Consider the following 19,959-nt stretch of genomic DNA (forward strand, 5'->3'; position numbering starts at 1 on the left):
GCTAAAACTCCACCAATCATCCAAAGGCAACACAAGCTCTCTATAATTATAAAACTTGACTGGGGGAGAGGAAACCTAACTCCAAAGCTGCGTCAGTGTTTTACATACAATTTTTAAGTGTCCCTGTTTAACAAAGGGAAAAGAATTTGGGGATAACCAGAAGTTCAATTGTTTTACAAGGAAAAACCATAAGGCAGAAAGTAAGAAGGCAGAAACCTCAACTATAGAGCAGACATGGTTGTAGGGTGACATATTGTGTTGTTGTGTAAATGGAGAGTTTACGAAATAGTCCAATAGTGCTATTGTTCACTTGTGTAGAAAGACTCAAAAGAATCCAAGAATTAGCACCACTGTGTGGCAGTTATTTGGGTAAACTGGACAAGCAGAAATTCCTGCAAAATATTATTGTGTATTAAAGGATAATTTCATATGGTTGAATTTTTTGGGTGAATTCCCCCATTACAAAGCCAAAGTTTGAAAACTTCAAAATTTTATATAATATTTTTAAAAATCCTATTGGGGAGGAGAAATTATTTTTCTGCAAAAAAAAAAGGTATCTGCTTGATGCTTTAAAAAACCTTCAGTGACTGAGATACTTTTAAAAGTTTTTTAAAATGTAAGTAAGTAAGTTAATAAATATCGAACAAACTTATACTATTTGGAAAATGAATTCCTGGGGAAGGATAAAGAATGGAAGAAATAAATAGAAGCAGCTGAAAAACACTCACAGTTGCCTTTGTACAATATTTTGTTATAATATTAGATTCATTCACCTTGGAATACTATTGAAATCTTTTCAGAATGAAAAGATATAATTTTCTTGATGTTAAAATCTGAATTTTTCTTTTTTTAGTCTGTACAGACATAATACCAACAGAATGTTAACAGAATATGCAACAAGGCAAGAAAAAAGGCTTGCAAAGAGAAATATAAAATTGCATCTGTTGCTCTATAAAAGGCTATGCCTCTTTTCAGCTTTTTCTTCAAAATTATATCCTTCAAAATGTAAAATTATACTAAAACATCAAAATTAATATCTCTCAAATATTCTTATGTTATCTTCATGGTGTTAAATCTAACATTGTAGTTTATTAAGTAACTATATAATATGCTTTTCTCATTTCAAACTCTTTTGAGTCAATGTGCATGAGATATATGTGTAGGGTTTTTTCTGCACATCTATTTTTTTATCTTGTCTAGTTTTGCTTTGCTTTTATATTTTCTTTCCTTTTAGGAGTTTGTATTTTAATGTTCTGAATAAAATGAAAAAATATTGTCAAAAAAAGAATTCAAACTCTTCTGAGTTCATTATTTGGACTAGATTATGGAAAGTCTGGGGTTTTTTTTTTAATTTGACAGTATACTATTTTGTTTTCCTTCCTCTAAAAAATTTAGTTCAAAATATCTTCTTTGGCTGACCTCTCTAAATAATTTTGTTTTTTTCCCAAACTAGAAAACTGCTCAGATGAAACAAACATCTTTTTGAATATATATTAACTTGTGACGTCCAAAATGGAAGGTACTAGATGAAGTGTAATAAAAAGACCAAATTAGCCCTTGGCAACAACAGTGTCAGTGTGAACAGAAGCAGTAACTAACAAAACACCTCAGCCCTTGTGGCAGATTGTCAAAGTAATAAACTAAGCACACACATAAATTAAGCAGTGAGTGAGTTTAGCAACAGGGCAAGGCAGTTGATCATTTCCTTGCCTGCAACAATGAATAATTCAACAAATAATTTTTAAAAATAATATGGTGAATTGTCATCTGGTACGAATGATCTCTATGTTTACTATCTTCTTTTAGTTTTTAGACAACGGTTCTATTCTTGATAGAAAAAAATATTTGTTGCTCAGGGTAGAACTGTGGGGTCCTTGGTGCAGTCAATTGGTTGTTTTCTTGCAGACGTGTCATTGCCAAACGATGGTTAATATGATGATGTTACCTGGTTTGGTAATGAAATGTCTGCAAGAAAACATTCAGGCTCGGAGAGCACCAAGAACAAATAACGATCACCTATTTTTTTCTCTTTTTTTCTCATTTCTTCCCTTCTGAAGGAAAAAGGTGGCCACCTTTCATAAAATGAGAGCTTCTTCTACCTCTGAATTTGGATTCAAAGTTTTAACATACCAAGCTGTATTTAATATATTAAGATCAATACAGAAGCAAAAATTTTCTGCAATGCAATCTATGCTAAATCAGACTTTTTTTTCATAGTAATAGTTATGATAGAAGTACATGGAGGAAAAGCGAGATAAATGACCCAGAATATTCTTCTTAAAGTTAAAAGCATCTGAAGGATTTGGAGCTTGAACGATACATAATTTCCTCCGGTGGAAGACACATCCCCAGTCTCTTCCAAACTTATAAATTCTGCAGTCTGTATTTTGCATTCTTCTGCCAATATTCTGAGACAGCATGTAAACACTCTATAGAAACATATAAAGCACATCAGTATTACTCCCTTTCAAAGAAAGTAAATATTTCTTCTATGTCCCAGCAACGTGGCAAGCCATAACGGAAATAACACAACCAAAGCCCATATCTGGTTAGCAATGGAAAACCTAGAACTCATTTCCAGGTAACTTCACAGCTAGGCTATGGGTAAAGCATCTGTGTCATTCAAATGAAACCACAATCTATATCCATGATGGCGAACCTATGGCATGCACAGCCATATCGGTGGGCACATGAGCTCAGCTCCAGTGCACATGTGTGTGCCAGCCAGCTGATTTTCAGGTCCTCTGAGCCCACCAGAAGTAGGGAAACAGGCTGTTTCCTGGGGGAGTGCGGAAGGTCCATTTTTTGCTTTCCCCAGGCTCCTAAAGAGGCAAAAATGGCCTTCCCTACCCCCCCAGAGGCCTTCCGGAGGCTGGAAACAGCCCGTTTGCCAACTTCCGGTGGGACTGGAAGGCCTGTTTTTTGCTCTCCTCAGGCTTTGGAGCCTCTCTAGGAACCTGGGGAGGGCGAAAACAGCCTCCCCACCCCCGGGAGGCCAGAAATGGCAATTTGCCAACTTCTGGTGGGACCGGAAGTACGCAAATGGGCCATTTCTGGCCTCCTGAGGGCCTCCAAAGGAGTGGGGAAGGCCATTTTCACCATCCCCAGGCTCCTAGAGAGCTCTAGAGTCTGGGGAGAGCAAAAAACAGGCCTATCGGGCCTACCATGCCATTGCATGCCAAAAGCAGGGGAGCACAGGGGGATCGTGCATGCATGTGGGGGGTGGGGCGCATATTATTATAGGTGTGGGCATACATGTGGTGACCCCCCTGTACTACCCCCACTTTTGGCATGCAATGGGAAAAAGGTTAGCCCTCACTGGTCTATATGATATATTGCCCTAATTTATAGTATAGTCAATAATAAGTGCCAAATCTGGATTCATGGATGTTCCACATTCTCAGTATCAAATATCACTAATTTAATATTGATAATTGAACTTTTTTTGCACTACATTGGAAAAAAGGTTTGTGATGCTGCAAATTATTGTTTCCATCTTTCAATAATTAGGGAAAAATTAGACCATGAAGGCAATTCATAACCAAAGAGAGATTCCAAGTGTATCTCACATAAGTCACTAGTTATATTAAAGCATATAAATTACTGCAGTGAAGGAGCTAAAAACAATATAGAGAAATAGAACATATTGTGTGCTAATAATGACCATGTTATTGCCAGTGTTGTTGAAATTGAATCTGGAAAATGAATATGTGAAATGGTGTATGATTCAGTGGGCTAGAATTTTGGTAGTAACATAATGCTTGAGTACTGGGGAAAATGTGGACAAATGATTTAAAATTTAAACTAAATTATAATTTGCAAAAATTATTTGTTACAAAATGATACATATACAGTAACACCTGGCAAATTTTCAAAGATGTATAAAGGTATCAAATATATGTTGGAAATGTAATTTTAAGGGTACATTCATGGGTGAAATACTACCCAGTGGTGAAATCCAAAAATTTTCCCTACTGTTTCTATGGGCGTGGCTTGGGCATGGCTTGGTGGTCATGTGACCAGGTTGGCATGGCCAACTTGACGTCACTCACATCACTCACTGTTAGAGCCAGGAGCTGCACATTCTGAAGCACATTCTGCTCTTCTGAAGCCTCCAATGCTTTGAGTTTCCCCCTGCCATCTGGCTTGACTGCCCAAGCAAACCTCAGAGCCTTCTCTTGACCAGCTCTCCAGCCCAGAGGGCCATGCGTCCTCCCCCCACCAATCCTCTGTACAAACCGCCCAATCCGTTTCTGCAAAGGCAGAGCCCCCACCTGCAGGGTGATCCAAAGAGGGACGGGGATGTTTCAGAAAAGACCGCCTTCCATCCGGGCCTGCATGCCTCCCAGGCCAGCTCCGCAGGGCTTGGGGCTCCGAAGCAGCCCACTGGTTTCCCAACTGGCCACCTGTCTGCTCTCTTTGCCATTCCACTCCAGGAACTCGGCCTGCGGAGTCCAGCGCTCTGGGGCAAGGAGGCTCGGTCGCAGCAGCGCTTCCCGCCAGCGAGGAAATCCTGCTTTCTAGTGAATCTAAATCACGTGGCATTGCTGTTTCCCCCCCCCGTTCTACTTACCTTCTTAAGCCTCCTTTTCCATGCTGCTCGATAGTGCCTGCGGTGCACATGCACATGAAGCGTGCATTTGTCACACAATGCACATGCATGCAAAGCATGCATGCATGCATGCACCGCGCATTTGGCACACACCACACATGCGCGGGCAGCGAACCAGTGGCAAACCTCGGAGGAGTTCACCACTGGGCACATTGTATCATCTTTAGTGGACTTATGCTGAAGAAAAGAAATATTGGGAACGGATCCATTTTATAATACAGAAGATCTTTAAAATGAACATAAAATTGAAAGCTGAAGTTCTTCTTTTAGGGTTATTGGATAAGGAGTTGGAAAAATTCTGGAACTTCATTGTTTTTTATAGCGAGAATTCTTTATGCACAGTAACAGAAATGCATGTTAATCCCCACAATAGAATAGATGGAAAAAGTGATGGGAACTAGCAGAGAGGGCAAAATTGACTGTTTTAATTAGGGAAAAGAATACATACAGCTTTGTTTCTACCTGGAAACCACATCTGGACTTTGTATTCAAGTAAAAAGAAATTAAATCTTGACTTTGGGTTTCTGTTGATTAAGTTAGTTTGTTATTGAAATAACTAGTACTTGCTAAATTGGTAAAGTAAAAGTAAAAAGAGGCTACAATTCTATTTTATATTTTACTGTGCTGAAAGAATTTGGAAATCAAAGTTTTCTTTTTTCTTTCTTTCTCCTTTTACCCTATACTTCTCTTTCTTGTCATTCTCCTTTCCAATTTCTATACTATCTTTATTTTCATTTGTATTTTAGGATAATTCTAATGATTTTTTTAAGAGAAATAGAACAAACAAATACTCAATGACAATGATATTTTATTTTGTCTTTTCAAGTATCTTCACAATTACTATACCGTAAACCAGTTTACATGGATTTAGAATGCATTGCTGCTCAATGCAAAGAGAAAGTGTCATTTGGAACTTTAAAAAATAAAAGTAAAACATATTGAGAACTTTAAAAAATAAAGTTATAAATTCATATTTTTGGACCACACTTCTTATAAACGAAGTGTAGGGGGGAAAATACTCTGGTTAAAGTTTGTGCTTTTATTCTTCCACTGGCTGCTATTTTTCTCTAAATTCCCAAGAGAATTCAGATGCAATTCTCAATATCTTACTTCTTTCAAAAAATTAACTAAAGATATTACATTAAGATCAATTTATTTTAGAAATCAAGAAAAAGCAATATTTCTGGGGGAAAATAAAATGATTGTAAAATCTGGGGAGAAATAGATAGATAGATAGATAGATAGATAGATAGATAGATAGATAGATAGATAGATAGATAGATAGATAACCAGACAGACAGACAGACAGACTCTCAAAGTGAATCAATTCTCATATGAATCAACATTCACTAGGTTTATAGTAAGGATTTTGGATTCTCAAATCTGTCCATTCCTCCAAAGTTAATATATTTTGATGTATGTGGGAATCCTTATAATTGGTTCCTGAATATTTATGCTTTTTTCCTTTATCTTACAGAGGGCATACAAGGCCAACGATGGTAGTTGGCCATGTATTCCCAGGTTTCCTTGGAGAATCTATTTGAAGAAGCACAAGGAAGGGAAGCTCATTTTATTTAAATGAGAGAACTTTCTTCTCATTCTGAACAATACAGCCAATGAAACCACAAATATTGCATTCTCCAGTGTTGTGAGTTTTCAATTTTTGATATTTTAATAGCCAACTCTACATTCCAGAATAAGCCTTCTGAGTTCAGCATGCCTGGACTCTTGGCCACGATTAAAACCAATCATGCCTTAGGCTGATACATAAACACTGCAAAAATACACAAATGATGCATGCATATGCCTTTTCCTCCTGTGGATTTTAAAGCAGAAAGCTTTTTGATATAGTGTTTCTAATGAAAACACATATATTCCCAATAGGGAACATAATACTCAGGCCAGACCAGATCACATAAAATAATTATTTCTGTATTCCATTCAGTAAAACTAAGAACTAAGTCAACAAAATATTTTGCTATTCAGAAGACTGTGGAATACAAAATAACATTTTTAAAGATTTCAAAGAGGCTGCATGATAATACAACTACAATTTTAACAGAAGAATCGGATGACAATACAAAGCACTCTACAATATTGATTGTTATTCCAATTGCTATTCCTGCTTTAAGTCTTAAAAAGATATTACTGAAGTGGTGTGTTCATAGAAGGTATCTTTCACCTGCCGAAAAATAAACATGCCACTTTACAAAATAACAGAGTAGAGAGGATGGAATGTTAACAGTTTACTTTTTATGTTTGAAATATAGGTCTGGTTCCAGAGTTCTTAAATGCCATGATACTATGATTTCATAACACTATACAATGAATTTGTGTTATATATCATCTCCAAATAAAATGAATAATTTTATTGGGTTAGGTATGGACTATAAACTTTTCATAAGTACAGTTTAATTTATTAAATAAAATGATATAATGTTATAATTTTATAAAATAGAACTGTTCCGTGGACAATATTCCTGAAATGCAATAACATTTAAAACCATATTTTCAGAGGGAGAATAGACTTGCTTACTGAATAATTACTGAAATCTTTAAATTTATTTTGAAGACAGAAGTTCTCATTCACTCCGGGGGAAAAAAGATTTTCCTTGCCTTAAATCAACTGTTTTTAAACTGTTCTTAAAATGTAGAAGACAGGTAAGAAACTATATTTTGTTTTTAGTACTCTGTTTTCCATGTCAGCCCTTTTTATCCTTTCAGCTTGGTACTTGGCGCAATAAAACTGCAGGTACCCTTACCAGAAGTCAAAAAGTTACAGTGGAGTAAGATCCTGGAGGTAAAAACCTCACAAATTTTAACTTGGATTTTGATTATACTTACAATGCATGCAATAGATTAACTGTAAAGTCTTCATTCAAATATGGTGACTTAGTAGATAATTTCACAATACAAAACAATTCTTCTGTGGTTTCATTAGTCCAAAACTGCAGATTCCAAACTGAATCTAAATAGAAAGTTTTTTTAAAAAAAATAGAATAAAAGAACATCCTTGTAATTCTGAACTCTAGGCAATAATTTATCATGCCCTCATTGATGGACCTATAACTGTAAAAATTAAATTACATTATATCAAATCATTTTTGCAAATACAAAAATGGTGGTGTTTGTGTCATGAAGTAATATTTTATCATCCCCCACTTCTCCCCCATCTCTTGGATAACTCCATACAACTGCTACTGGTATTATGCTTATTTATTTATCCCTTCAATAATACCTATAGGCAAGACTGGGCTATCCAATTTCTCAATTGACACTGACTTTAATTCCATTCAAGCAGCAGTCAAAATTCCGTTGCTGATGAGAGACGACTTCCGGTATCCAGTGGCAACGGACGTCTGGAAGGTTTCTCCTGCCTCCAGCGCCCGAATCCGGCCGCCGCCGAGGCCCTCAGGGGCCAGGTGTTCCGAAAAGGACACCTGCCGTACGGACGGCTCGCCAGGGGTCTCCCAGCCGACATACAGGACTGTGGGGACCGATGCTGGCGCGTCCTAGGCTTGGCGGGGTTCGGAGGCCACAGGCCGCGGCCATTATTTTGGTCGTCGCCTGGGGCGGTGTGGCCCGTGACACCGGGCATTGGATTTATAACTGCAGCAGCCTGGTGGTGAACAGGGCACGGAGAAGAATTGAGGAGGAGAAGGAAGGGAATATCGGTGGCGTGGTGGAGTGCTCCGGAGTGCGGGGGGGTTTTCTCTCCCCTGCGGTTGGAAGGAGCACGAGTTATTTTGGAGAGAGGAGAACTTAAAATAAGAAGATTACCGGTTTTGTGGAGCTCTGGAGAGAAGAGGTGATGGAGAAATTTAGGAGGGAAGGTTTGAGGCCCCCCCTCCTTCTGGGGAACAGTGGTGGCGTCCAGCTTCCGCCTTCACTATGAGAATTTTGATGACATCACTTCCCTTCCGTTTCCTGGTTGTCTAACTGTACTCTGGACCCGTTGCTGCTGGGGGTGCCCCCTGGGGGATCCGGAGGAAATTACAAGGATACTGTGCTTGCCTGAGGATTTTGATTCTTTTTTTTCAAATGGCAAAGGTCAGAGACCAACTGCTGGAGAGATGGAGAATTCTGGAAAAGTTATCCAATATGGACAAGAAACTGGATGATTTGCAAAGAGGCCAAACGGAAATAAGAGAAGAAATTGTGACTATCCAAAAGGATTTAAAGGATACTCAACAAGTCTCAGCAGAAAACAAGCAGAAAGTGGAAGGTCTGGAGGGTGAAATGCGGGCAGTGCAGAAAAGAGAGGAGACGACAGGCAATGCTGTGCTTGGACTACAGATGGATAAAATGTCTTATTTCCTTAGGTTTCAAAATTTGGAAGAAGTGGACCAAGAAGACTTGAGAGATGTTGTGACTAAATTGTTGGGAGAATTTCTTGGGAGAAGTGTTGATTTCATGAATTGGGATGTGGATCGAGTTTATAGAGTTAATTAGCAATATGCACGCACGCATGCAGTTCCCAGAGAGGTTCATGTCAAATTTGTGAGAAGAGGCGAGATGAAATTCTTAGAAAACATAGGAGTGGGGCACTGATTTACAGGGGCAGGAGATAGCCATTCTGAGGCAGATTCCCAGACAGGTACGTGAAAAAGAAAGAAATATTATTTTTGTCAAGCAAATTGTACCAGAAGGAGTGGGCTTCAGATGGCTGATGCCAGAGGGATTGATGATTTTCCGGGAGGGCATTACGAAAAAATCAGTACAATTGCGGAGGCTACGGCCTATGTGGAGGAACACAAAGCCTTCCTGGAATCAGATGACCCAGGAATTGAAGAAGGGAGGTTATAGATCATGGGGCTGAGCGGCTGCCGCTGTTGCGGCCCTGGAGTTGGGTCAGGCTGAACCCAGAGTTCTGAGATCCAAAACTAGGAAGTGATAAAGATATTTGGGATTGTGTTGGTTTTCCTTATTCTCTTTTGTACGATATTCTGTTTATTCTTGACTCTTCTTTATTACGTATTTAAAATTTGCAAACTTTGCTACTTCGTGTCACCTGCTTGCCTTATGGCTGTTGTATGTGTTAAAAAATTTGAGTAAAATTCTTATTTTAGATAAGAAAAATGAAAATTTACCATACCTGATATGTATTTGTATAAACCTTTTTTGACTAATAAAAACTTTTTGAACAAAAAAAAAAAAAAAAAAAAAAATTCCGTTGCTGAAAATATTTTTTTTTAAAGCTATAGTAATTTGTTTTAATTTGGTCACTGTTTTATTCATGATCTATTTTACTGTATACAATTTGATTTATCTACTGTATATTCTTTGCTTATATTTTCATTGTACAGCAGCTATAACCCTTTAAAATAATCTCAGTAATAATTAAAAGCACATTTTCCAAGCACACCTATCTGCTGAAGTGTTGAACCAACAATTCTTGAAGAAATAAGTGCTTTGGCTTCCATTTCTGCAGTGTACGCAAAACAATTCATATATGTATCACTCCAGTGGCAACATGAGAAATTATCTCCAGCTACCAATACAGTAGCATTGTCTCCAATTGTACCATGCACATCCTGCCAAGTAGGACCATCCTCTGTCATTCTAAGTGGTATACAGGGCATTTCAAAGCTCTGTGATGGAATCTGATATACCATGCAATGAGAAATGACCATTTGAAAGAAATCTAAAGAGAGAGAGAAAAAAAGAAGAGTTTGAATATTTTAAATAAGGAAAACCTAAATCTCTATTGTTAGTAAAGGAAAGCTTAGGTATACTTATAAGTTTATATATCTTTAATTGATATATATCAGAGGTGGGTTTCAGCAGGTTCTGACCAGTTCTGGAGAATATTTTGAATAGTTTGGAGAACCAGTAGTAAAAATTCTGACTGGCCCTGCCCCATCTATTCTCTGCCTCCCAAGTCCCAGCTGATTGGGAGGAAATCCCAAGCCACGCCCACCAATAGACACCCACCAAGCCATGCCACACCCACCAAGCCACACCCACAGAACCGGTAGTAAAAAAATTTGAAACCCACCACTGATATATATTATGTTACATTAATCAATAGAATTTGATTGCAGCAATTTTTAATATCAACAATGTTTTGAAAGACAAATGTATATACAAATAGCGAAATAACATTAATTGTCACACAGTTTCTTATCTGTTGCAATTCTTAAACTACCTTTGGTGGCTTAAATAAACTGAAATCTGTGGACCAAATCTATAACCATTTTAGTAAGATGAGCTGGTATAATCCTAATAACTATTCAAAATGGCTTAATGTGCCATTCTAACGTTCTTTTAGTATTGTACAGGGTGCAGATCTTGCCTGCCGTAAACAGACCTTACAGGATATCTCTGGGTTAAGAGAGGGTTCCATTCCTGTCTGTCCTTAACTAAAAATTATGTATATGAATTGATTGCCTATTACTAAAAATGGTGGATGGTGTTTTTTGTTTCATGAATCACTGCTTCATGCAGCTTCAGCAGTTCATGAAAATATTATGCTTCAATATGAGGAGGGAGTTTTCCATCTGTAAGTACGAGTCATCCATAAGTTGGACATTCTTAATTTGGGGACTGCATCAATGGTGGATTGCTACCGGTTCGCACCGGTTCAGGAGAATCGGTAGTAAAAAAATTTAGTTGCTCACAGAACCGGTAGTAATAGATGGCTGGCCACGCCCCCGAACCAGTCGCCAGTTGCCAATCGCTCGCCCCGGCCGCCATGTTTTTTGCCGCCAGATTCTTCACTCATGTGCATCCCATTTCCTTGCAAGTCTAATGGGATGCACATGCGCAAGGAACATGGCGGAGAAAGCAGCTTTCCAGCAGCAGCAGAAAACTCCTGGCAACTTGCCTTCCTTGGCTTCCCGGTCAGCTTCCCTTCCTGACAGCCGCTGAGGAAGGTAAGCAGCTGAACAAAGAGGCGGTGGTGAGGGAGGAAGGCAGGAAAACAGGCCTGCCACAGAACCACTGGGAAGGGCGCATGGAAGGCAGGCAAGCATGTTGGGGCCCTCGGCCATCGGAAAGGCAGCTAGCAGCCTATTCCCTTCCCTGCGACCCTTCCATACTTGCCTGCTGTGGCAAAAGCCGCCCAGGAAAACTCCCTGGGAATTCTTGGATGACCCGCCACAGCTGCTGATGCCTGCCACGGCGAAAAGCCATGCAAGAAAAGTACCCGGGATTCCCCTCAGCTGCTACTGCTGCCCCTGGCGCCGCCTCTGCCACTGCCATCACTGCCGCTGCAAAGTCCCCGGGAACCAGGATGCCCTGCTGTTACCACTGCCACTACTGTCACCGCCGCCGCTACCGTCACTGCCGCTGCTACCGCCGCCACTGCCAAGTACCCAGGAACCAGGATGTCCTGCCGCTGCCACCATGGCTTGCCGCAGCAAAAGCTGTGCAGCCTGAAATTCTCATTTCAGTTGCTGCTGCCGCCGCCACCTGAAGCTCCCGTTTTGGCCCCCGCCTGAAGCTCCTGTTCTGGGTGCTTAATACTTTGTCTCAGGCCTCCTGGTCTCACTCTCTTAGACCAGGCATCTTCGAACTTGGCTCCTTTAAGACTTGTGGACCAGTCAACCCCCAGAGTTCCTCAGCCAGCTTTGCTGGCTGAGGAACTCTGGGAGTTGAAGTCCACAAGTCTTAAAGACTGAACTATCCTAGACTTTGAAGGAGGGAGGGAGAGGAGAGGGAGAGAGAGTGTAGGAAAGAAAGAGAGAAAAGGAAATAAAGAGAGAGACAAGAAGAAAGAAAGAAAGAAAGAAAGAAAGAAAGAAAGAAAGAAAGAAAGAAAGAAAGAAAGAAAGAAAGAAAGAAAGAAAGATTGATTCATGGATATTTGATTTGTGGCACAAAATATTGCAAAAGAGAAAGAAAAAGAGAAAGAAAGGGAGAGAAGGAAGAAAGAAAGAAAGAAAGAAAGAAAGAAAAAGAGAAAGAAAGGGAGAGACAAGAAAGAGATAAAGAAAGAAGAAAAGAGAAAAGGAAGGAGAGAGAGAGAGAAAGAAGAGGAAGGAAGGACCACAAACCCTGGCACTAGACGTGGTTTCAGAAGATGCTTTGAAACAGGACAGCAATCTAGGGCTGGAAGGGACCTTAGAAGCCATCTAATTCAACACCTTCCTCCAGCAGGAAACCTTACATCTCTGGATTATTTTGGTACCTCTAACGGAGAGGAAAATTGCCAGAAAGGAGAAGGAGTTTACTAGGACAAGGCTGCCATGCAGAGGAAGGCAGAGATAGTCCTTGTCTTATGACCAGAATTGAGCCCAAAATTTTGGTTGCTAAGCAAGAGCGTTGTTAAGTGAGTTTCATGGCATTTTACTCAATCCATGATCTCTCCTGGCTCTAACAGTCATGTGCAAGTTAGGAAAGAACACCTGAAGTGTGTGTAATGTTCTAAATGTACAGCAGTTCATGAAAATATTATGCTTCAATATGAGGAGGGAGTTTTCCATCTGTAAGTACGAGTTATCCATAAGTTGGACATTCTTAATTTGGGGACTGCATCAATGGTGGATTGCTACCGGTTCGCACTGGTTCAGGAGAATCGGTAGTAAAAAAATTTAGTCGCTCACAGAACCGGTAGTAATAGATGGCTGGCCACGCCCCCGAACCAGTCGCCAGTTGCCAATCGCTCGCCCCGGCCGCCATGTTTTTTGCCGCCAGATTCTTCACTCATGTGCATCCCATTTCCTTGCAAGTCTAATGGGATGCACACGCGCAAGGAACATGGCGGAGAAAGCAGCTTTCCAGCAGCAGCAGAAAACTCCTGGCAACTTGCCTTCCTTGGCTTCCCGGTCAGCTTCCCTTCCTGACAGCCGCTGAGGAAGGTAAGCAGCTGAACAAAGAGGCGGTGGTGAGGGAGGAAGGCAGGAAAACAGGCCTGCCACAGAACCACTGGGAAGGGCGCATGGAAGGCAGGCAAGCATATTGGGGCCCTCGGCCATCGGAAAGGCAGCTAGCAGCCTATTCCCTTCCCTGCGACCCTTCCATACTTGCCTGCTGTGGCAAAAGCCGCCCAGGAAAACTCCCTGGGAATTCTTGGATGACCCGCCACAGCTGCTGATGCCTGCCATGGCGAAAAGCCATGCAAGAAAAGTACCCGGGATTCCCCTCAGCTGCTACTGCTGCCCCTGGCGCCGCCTCTGCCACTGCCATCACTGCCGCTGCAAAGTCCCCGGGAACCAGGATGCCCTGCTGTTACCACCGCCACTACTGTCACCGCCGCCGCTACCGTCACCGCCGCTGCTACCGCCGCCACTGCCAAGTACCCAGGAACCAGGATGTCCTGCCGCTGCCGCCATGGCTTGCCGCAGCAAAAGCTGTGCAGCCTGAAATTCTCATTTCAGTTGCTGCTGCCGCCGCCGCCTGAAGCTCCCATTTTGGCCCCCACCTGAAGCTCCTGTTCTGGGTGCTTAATACTTTGTCTCAGGCCTCCTGGTCTCACTCTCTTAGACCAGGCATCTTCGAACTTGGCTCCTTTAAGACTTGTGGACCAGTCAACCCCCAGAGTTCCTCAGCCAGCTTTGCTGGCTGAGGAACTCTGGGAGTTGAAGTCCACAAGTCTTAAAGGAGCCAAGTTTGCAGACCCCTATCCTAGACTTTGAAGGAGGGAGGGAGAGGGAGAGGGAGAGAGAGAGTGTAGGAAAGAAAGAGAGAAAAAGGGAAATAAAGAGAGAGACAAGAAGAAAGAAAGAAAGAAAGAAAGAAAGAAAGAAAGAAAGAAAGAAAGAAAGAAAGAAAGAAAGAAAGAAAGAAAGAAAGATTCATGGATATTTGATTTGTGGCACAAAATAATGCAAAAGAGAAAGAAAAAGAGAAAGAAAGGGAGAAAAGGAAGAAAGAAAGAAAGAAAGAAAGAAAGAAAAAGAGAAAGAAAGGGAGAGACAAGAAAGAGATAAAGAAAGAAGAAAGAGAAAGGAAGGGAGAGAGAGAGAGAGAGAGAAAGAAGAGGAAGGAAGGACCACAAACCCTGGCACTAGACGTGGTTTCAGAAGATGCTTTGAAACAGGACAGCAATCTAGGGCTGGAAGGGACCTTAGAAGCCATCTAATTCAACACCTTCCTCCAGCAGGAAACCTTACATCTCTGGATTATTTTGGTACCTCTAACGGAGAGGAAAATTGCCAGAAAGGAGAAGGAGTTTACTAGGACAAGGCTGCCATGCAGAGGAAGGCAGAGATAGTCCTTGTCTTATGACCAGAATTGAGCCCAAAATTTTGGTTGCTAAGCAAGAGCGTTGTTAAGTGAGTTTCATGGCATTTTACTCAATCCATGATCTCTCCTGGCTCTAACAGTCATGTGCAAGTTAGGAAAGAACACCTGAAGTGTGTGTAATGTTCTAAATGTACAGAAGTTATAGTTAAATATGTGGCAGAAAGTGGACTCTTGGTGTGTTTTTCTAAATGTACAGAAGTTATAGTTAAATATGTGGCAGAAAGTGGACTCTTGGTGTGTTTTTCTAAATGTAGTAAATGAGGTAAAAGAGGTGTGTCTGTGTGTCTGTATGTGTATGTACATACAGTATATATATAGTAGATAATGTATCTCTTTGTGTGCCTATACACACTATACTATGTAATATGTATGTACACATATGGCATATATACGTAGGATTTAATAGTATATTTAGGATGTTCAGTAGTACTAAATAAAGAGACAGGGAAATTGACGTGAGTGACATCAACCTTTGACGTGAGTGACATCAAGTTGGCCACACCCACCCAGTCACATGACCACCAAGCCATGCCTACCCAGTCACATGACCAAGCCATGCCCACTGTCACATGACCATCAAGCCACATCCACAAAATAAGCCACACCCACAGAACCGGTAGTAAAAAAATTTAGAACCCCCCTGGACTGCATGCTTCTAGTCCACTGTAAAATTTGTATATATTTATTTATTTTGTACCTTCAACTCACTGGTGACTACTGGTGACTGCTTGAGCTAATCCCCTTGGCAAAGTTTTTTTTTCTTTTTTTGAAGTGGTTTGCCATTACCTCCTTTATAGGCCTGAGACAGAGGAACTGGCCCAAGGTCACTCAGCTGGTTTTGTGCTAAGGTGGAACTAGAACTGATAGTATCCTGGTTTTAAAATTACTCCTACTTCTAAAACTGTTCTGGAGAATTGAGGAACTTGGGGTAGGAAAAATTGGCAAAATTATGTCTTTACCATTATATTATATTCAGAAAAAAGTCCAGGTGGTAAAGAAAAAGCTGAATCTAACCCACAGTATACATTTATACAGAAAATTAGCTATAACAAGAAATCATATATAATATTATACTGTAATTAGGGGGTGAAATTACATTACAGATGTGTCAAACACATCTTCTGATGACACAATTTCTGCAGTGGAATAGGAATAAATATTCTGGCAATAAGTATGATCTATTTGTTTTAACTGTTAGTAGAATTATAAACTCATAAAACACATTTGAACTTAATCACTAGTTTTAACAGTTGCACAGATTCTGGCATCTGCAATTTAAAAAGGAATCCATCCTACAAATGAGGAGCAAAGATAAGATATTTCAACTTACTTAACTGTAGAAATCCAGTCAAAATGTTGTTCCAATTCATCTTGCTCTGGTCAATAAATCTTGGAGGAAAATAGGGAGAAAGATCATTTAATTTATACAATCTGAAGGATGTTTCACAAACTAATTTTTTGTTTTAAAAAAAATGTCAACTTTTCCAAAGAATTGTAGACTTGGGGAGTGAGTGAGATTTTTATTAGATGAAAGCAATAATGAGGGACTTAGTCTTAGAGGGACTTGGCATTTCAGGTATCCAATGGATAGCTTGCTCTTTGACCTTTGCCACTTAAATGTGCAAATGAAGTGCCTTCATACAGCCATTCAAGAAACGTTCCTGAAGATGACTGTGTGCTGTTGGTGCACAAATATAGTGATCTATGATTGATGCTGAACAAATTCTGAGAAGCTGCTATGCTTTTCAGCCTATCAGACTGAACAAAACTGAAGTACTTTACCAGCCAGTGCCAAATACCAAACCTGTAGAACCACTGTTGACACCACCCAGCTGACAAATATAAACAACTTCAAATACTTGGAAAGCATCATCATGAGTGATGGGTCTTTGGACAACAAAATTGATTCCAGGATCAGTAAAGCCAACCAGGCATGGTGATGGCTACATACCAGAGTGAGCACTCAACACAACATTCATACCACAACATAGGTAAAATCTACAGAGCTGTGAATATCCCTTCCTTTCTATATGGATGTGAATGCTCAACTCTACATCAAACAACAAAGGAATTTTCACAGGCATGCTCTCTGCTCCATCTTTGGAATTTGTTGCCAAGACTGTGTCTCCAACCTGGAGGTTCTGGATTGTGTGCAGTCCACCAGCATCTAATTTCTGATAATCAAAGCCCTGATAAGATGACTGGCACATGTCATCAGAATGGATGTCTGCCATATGCCTTGTCAATTATTCCACAGTATGCAGGAATCTGTGAAGACACTTTGAGGTCGATCATGCAAGCTCTAAAACGACACTGAGAAAGAAACTCTGTGCCACTGTGACATCCAGCCAAGAAATTAGAAGCTCTGCTTGTGAATTGTGCTAGGCTCTGTGCTTCCAGATGGGGACTCTGTCTCCCTGTCAACAGATAAACAGCACAACAGAATGTTTTCTTTGAACCCAAGAGATATAATAACATCATATCTATCATCACATCATATCATGCCATAATATAGAATGGGCATTTCTGAAAAAGGTACTCTTTTGATATATTTTAGCATAAAGATAAAAGTACAGATATATAACATGTCAAATAGAGTAAAGGAAAATTCCAAAAAATGTGCAGTCAGAGGTGGGTTTCAGCAGGTTCTGATCAGTTCTGGAGAAATAGTAGCAAAATTTTTGAATAGTTTGGAGAACCGGTAGTAAAAATTCTGACTGGCCCCGCCCCCATCTATTCTCTGCCTCCCAGGTCCCAGCTAATTGGGAGGAAATGGGGATTTTACAGTATCCTTCCCCTGGAGTGGGGTGGGAATGGAGATTTTACAGTATCCTTCCCCTGCCACACCCACCAACCACACCCAACAAGCCATGCAATGCCAAGTAAGCCACGCCCACAGAACCAGTAGTAAAAAATTTTGAAACCCACCATTGTGTACAGTGATGAGATTTGAAAAGGAAAAAAAATTATCTGGGCAGATATATAGCATCTGTTGGCACTATCTTAAACCAAATGCAGGAAAATATATGGTTTCCTTAACATGTTGCCAACAAGTGCAATGGGGTTGTCCACATATGCTCCCAATGATTTTTTTTCCTTTTGGATTGCTGAGTAGCCAATCAAAAAAGTTTTCCAATGATATATTTTACAGTACAGTCTCAAAACATTAAAAAAAATATTCATACAACACATAATTAATGGAATGTATTGCTAAAATTTATGTTCACAACCCTTTTGTTACTTCACTTTAAAAAGAAATTTTAGAACTGTAGAGAATAGCACAGTCAGTGACTACTAATATAATAACAAATACACATGTGAGGTGAAAACCAATGGCAACACCAGCATGCACTGAAGGTCAAAAAAGGCATTTGCAGCAGTGTGATGGAAGCACTGTTCTTTTCTATGAGCATGTGATATTTATTTATTTATTTATTATTTACATTTCTATACCGCCCTTCTCTGAAGACTCAGGGCGGTTTACAGCCAAGTTAAAAAGACATATACAAAAATTAAAACACAATATTTGAAATTTAAAAATCTGAATCCATAAGCCGAATATTAAAATAACAAGTAATAAAACCACCCATTAAAAATTACCCTTAGGCCAACCCTGCTCGGTGAAACAAAAAAGTCTTGAGCTCGCGTTTAAAGGCCCGGAGGTCGGGAAGAAGGCGTAGCCCCAGAGGTAGTTCGTTCCATAGGGTAGGTGCCCCCACAGAGAAGGCTCTTCCCCTGGGGGCCGCCAGCTGACATTTTTTAGCTGATGGCACCCAGAGGAGACTCTCCCTGTGGGAGCACACAGGTCGATGGGAGGCTATTGGCGGCAGTAGGCGGTCCCGTAAGTAACCTGGTGCCATGCCATGGAGCGCTTTAAAGGTGATCACCAACACCTTGAATTGCACCCGGAAGACCACCGGCAACTAGTGCAGCTTGCGCAGGAGAGGTGTTATATGGAAGCTCCGAGATGCTCCCTCTATCCCTCTATCTATATGGTCCACAAAGAAAAGGATTGGTGCTTTGATTGTACTTCCATATCCATCAACTTGCCTTTCTTAACTTCCTCTCCCCAGAGATGAAAATGAGCATTTGGGGAGATTATTCAATTTCTCTTTAATTTCCCTAAACTTTTATGGCTTCCACAGATTCCCAACTTTTTTAAAATTACTGGTTAATATTAGATTGCTTTATGGAAGTATTTGCCCTACAAAAGTAAGGAATGGGTGAGAGTAAAATATGGAAAAATAATTTTCAAAAATCACATCTACTTAAAATCAAAATGTAAAAAGTTGCAGATGGACGTACAGTCATACTGCAGTGATTCCAAAAACAGACTTTCCATATTATTTCTAAAGTGCTGCACAGTCCTATTCTTTATTTCTTTAAAAGCTTAAAAAATTTATAGAATCATTTATGCGTGAAAGAGCAACCAAAGCCTAACTATAATAATCCATATTTTTGCTATGAAGCACTAGATGAATAGCATACAATAACACTTGGCTGAAAAATGGAGTATGAAAAATTCAGAATACCTTAATGTATGGATATTACATAAGGCAGAGACAAGAAAATGGTCAAATCTCTATGCTATAAAATCTAAAGCTAATGAATTGTAAAGTCTTGAACCATCCACTTGCTTCTAGTCAGTTCTAATATAAAAAGTAAAGGATAGGATTAAAGTATATATGTGTGTGCCTGTGTGCACACACACATATACAGGAAAAGTTTTTAATACTTCTAATTCAACTTTTTATTCCAAAGAGATTGCAGCTGAACAGCCTTCAAAGTTTTGTTAGTTTATGAATAGTTGTGAAAAGTTATCTGCCTTCCATTAAAAATAAAGGAAGTTCTCTGATGGGGTTTGGAGGGGGTGATACCACAAATTGTTTGGATTTTAAATTGTAGTTATGATCTTATGTATTGTTATTATTTATGCTTATTTGTGGGAACCACTGATCACCTCAGTGATTGTGGCAGAGTATAAATTTGTTTAATAACTAAAGAAAACAATAAAGTTAAGTTGGAAATATTTCTGAAAATAGGGAGTTTGAACTTCACTGCCACACGTGGAATAACAGAAATGGAATAGAAGCCTAGATTACAAAAAGAAAAAAGAAAAAGGATGAAATGAGTAAATCACATCTGCCTACTGTGAAATA

At 39.9% G+C, this 19,959-nt stretch overlaps 1 protein-coding gene across 1 annotated transcript in view; it reads right to left on the bottom strand.

Annotated features, from left to right (window-relative positions):
- The window catches only part of LEPR (leptin receptor), a 69,487-nt gene that overhangs the window by 30,857 nt on the left and 18,671 nt on the right, over positions 1 to 19,959 (bottom strand). Inside the window, exons 2-4 of the mRNA XM_058178309.1 lie at positions 16,131 to 16,189; positions 9,978 to 10,256; positions 7,457 to 7,580 (exon numbers count right to left, since the gene is read on the bottom strand). Coding sequence (XP_058034292.1) covers positions 7,457 to 7,580; positions 9,978 to 10,256; positions 16,131 to 16,170 — 443 coding nt within the window. The 5' untranslated portion in view covers positions 16,171 to 16,189. The remainder of the gene's footprint in view (positions 1 to 7,456; positions 7,581 to 9,977; positions 10,257 to 16,130; positions 16,190 to 19,959) is intronic.

Source organism: Ahaetulla prasina, chromosome 3, assembly GCF_028640845.1.
Source record: "Ahaetulla prasina isolate Xishuangbanna chromosome 3, ASM2864084v1, whole genome shotgun sequence".
NCBI lineage: Eukaryota > Metazoa > Chordata > Lepidosauria > Squamata > Colubridae > Ahaetulla > Ahaetulla prasina.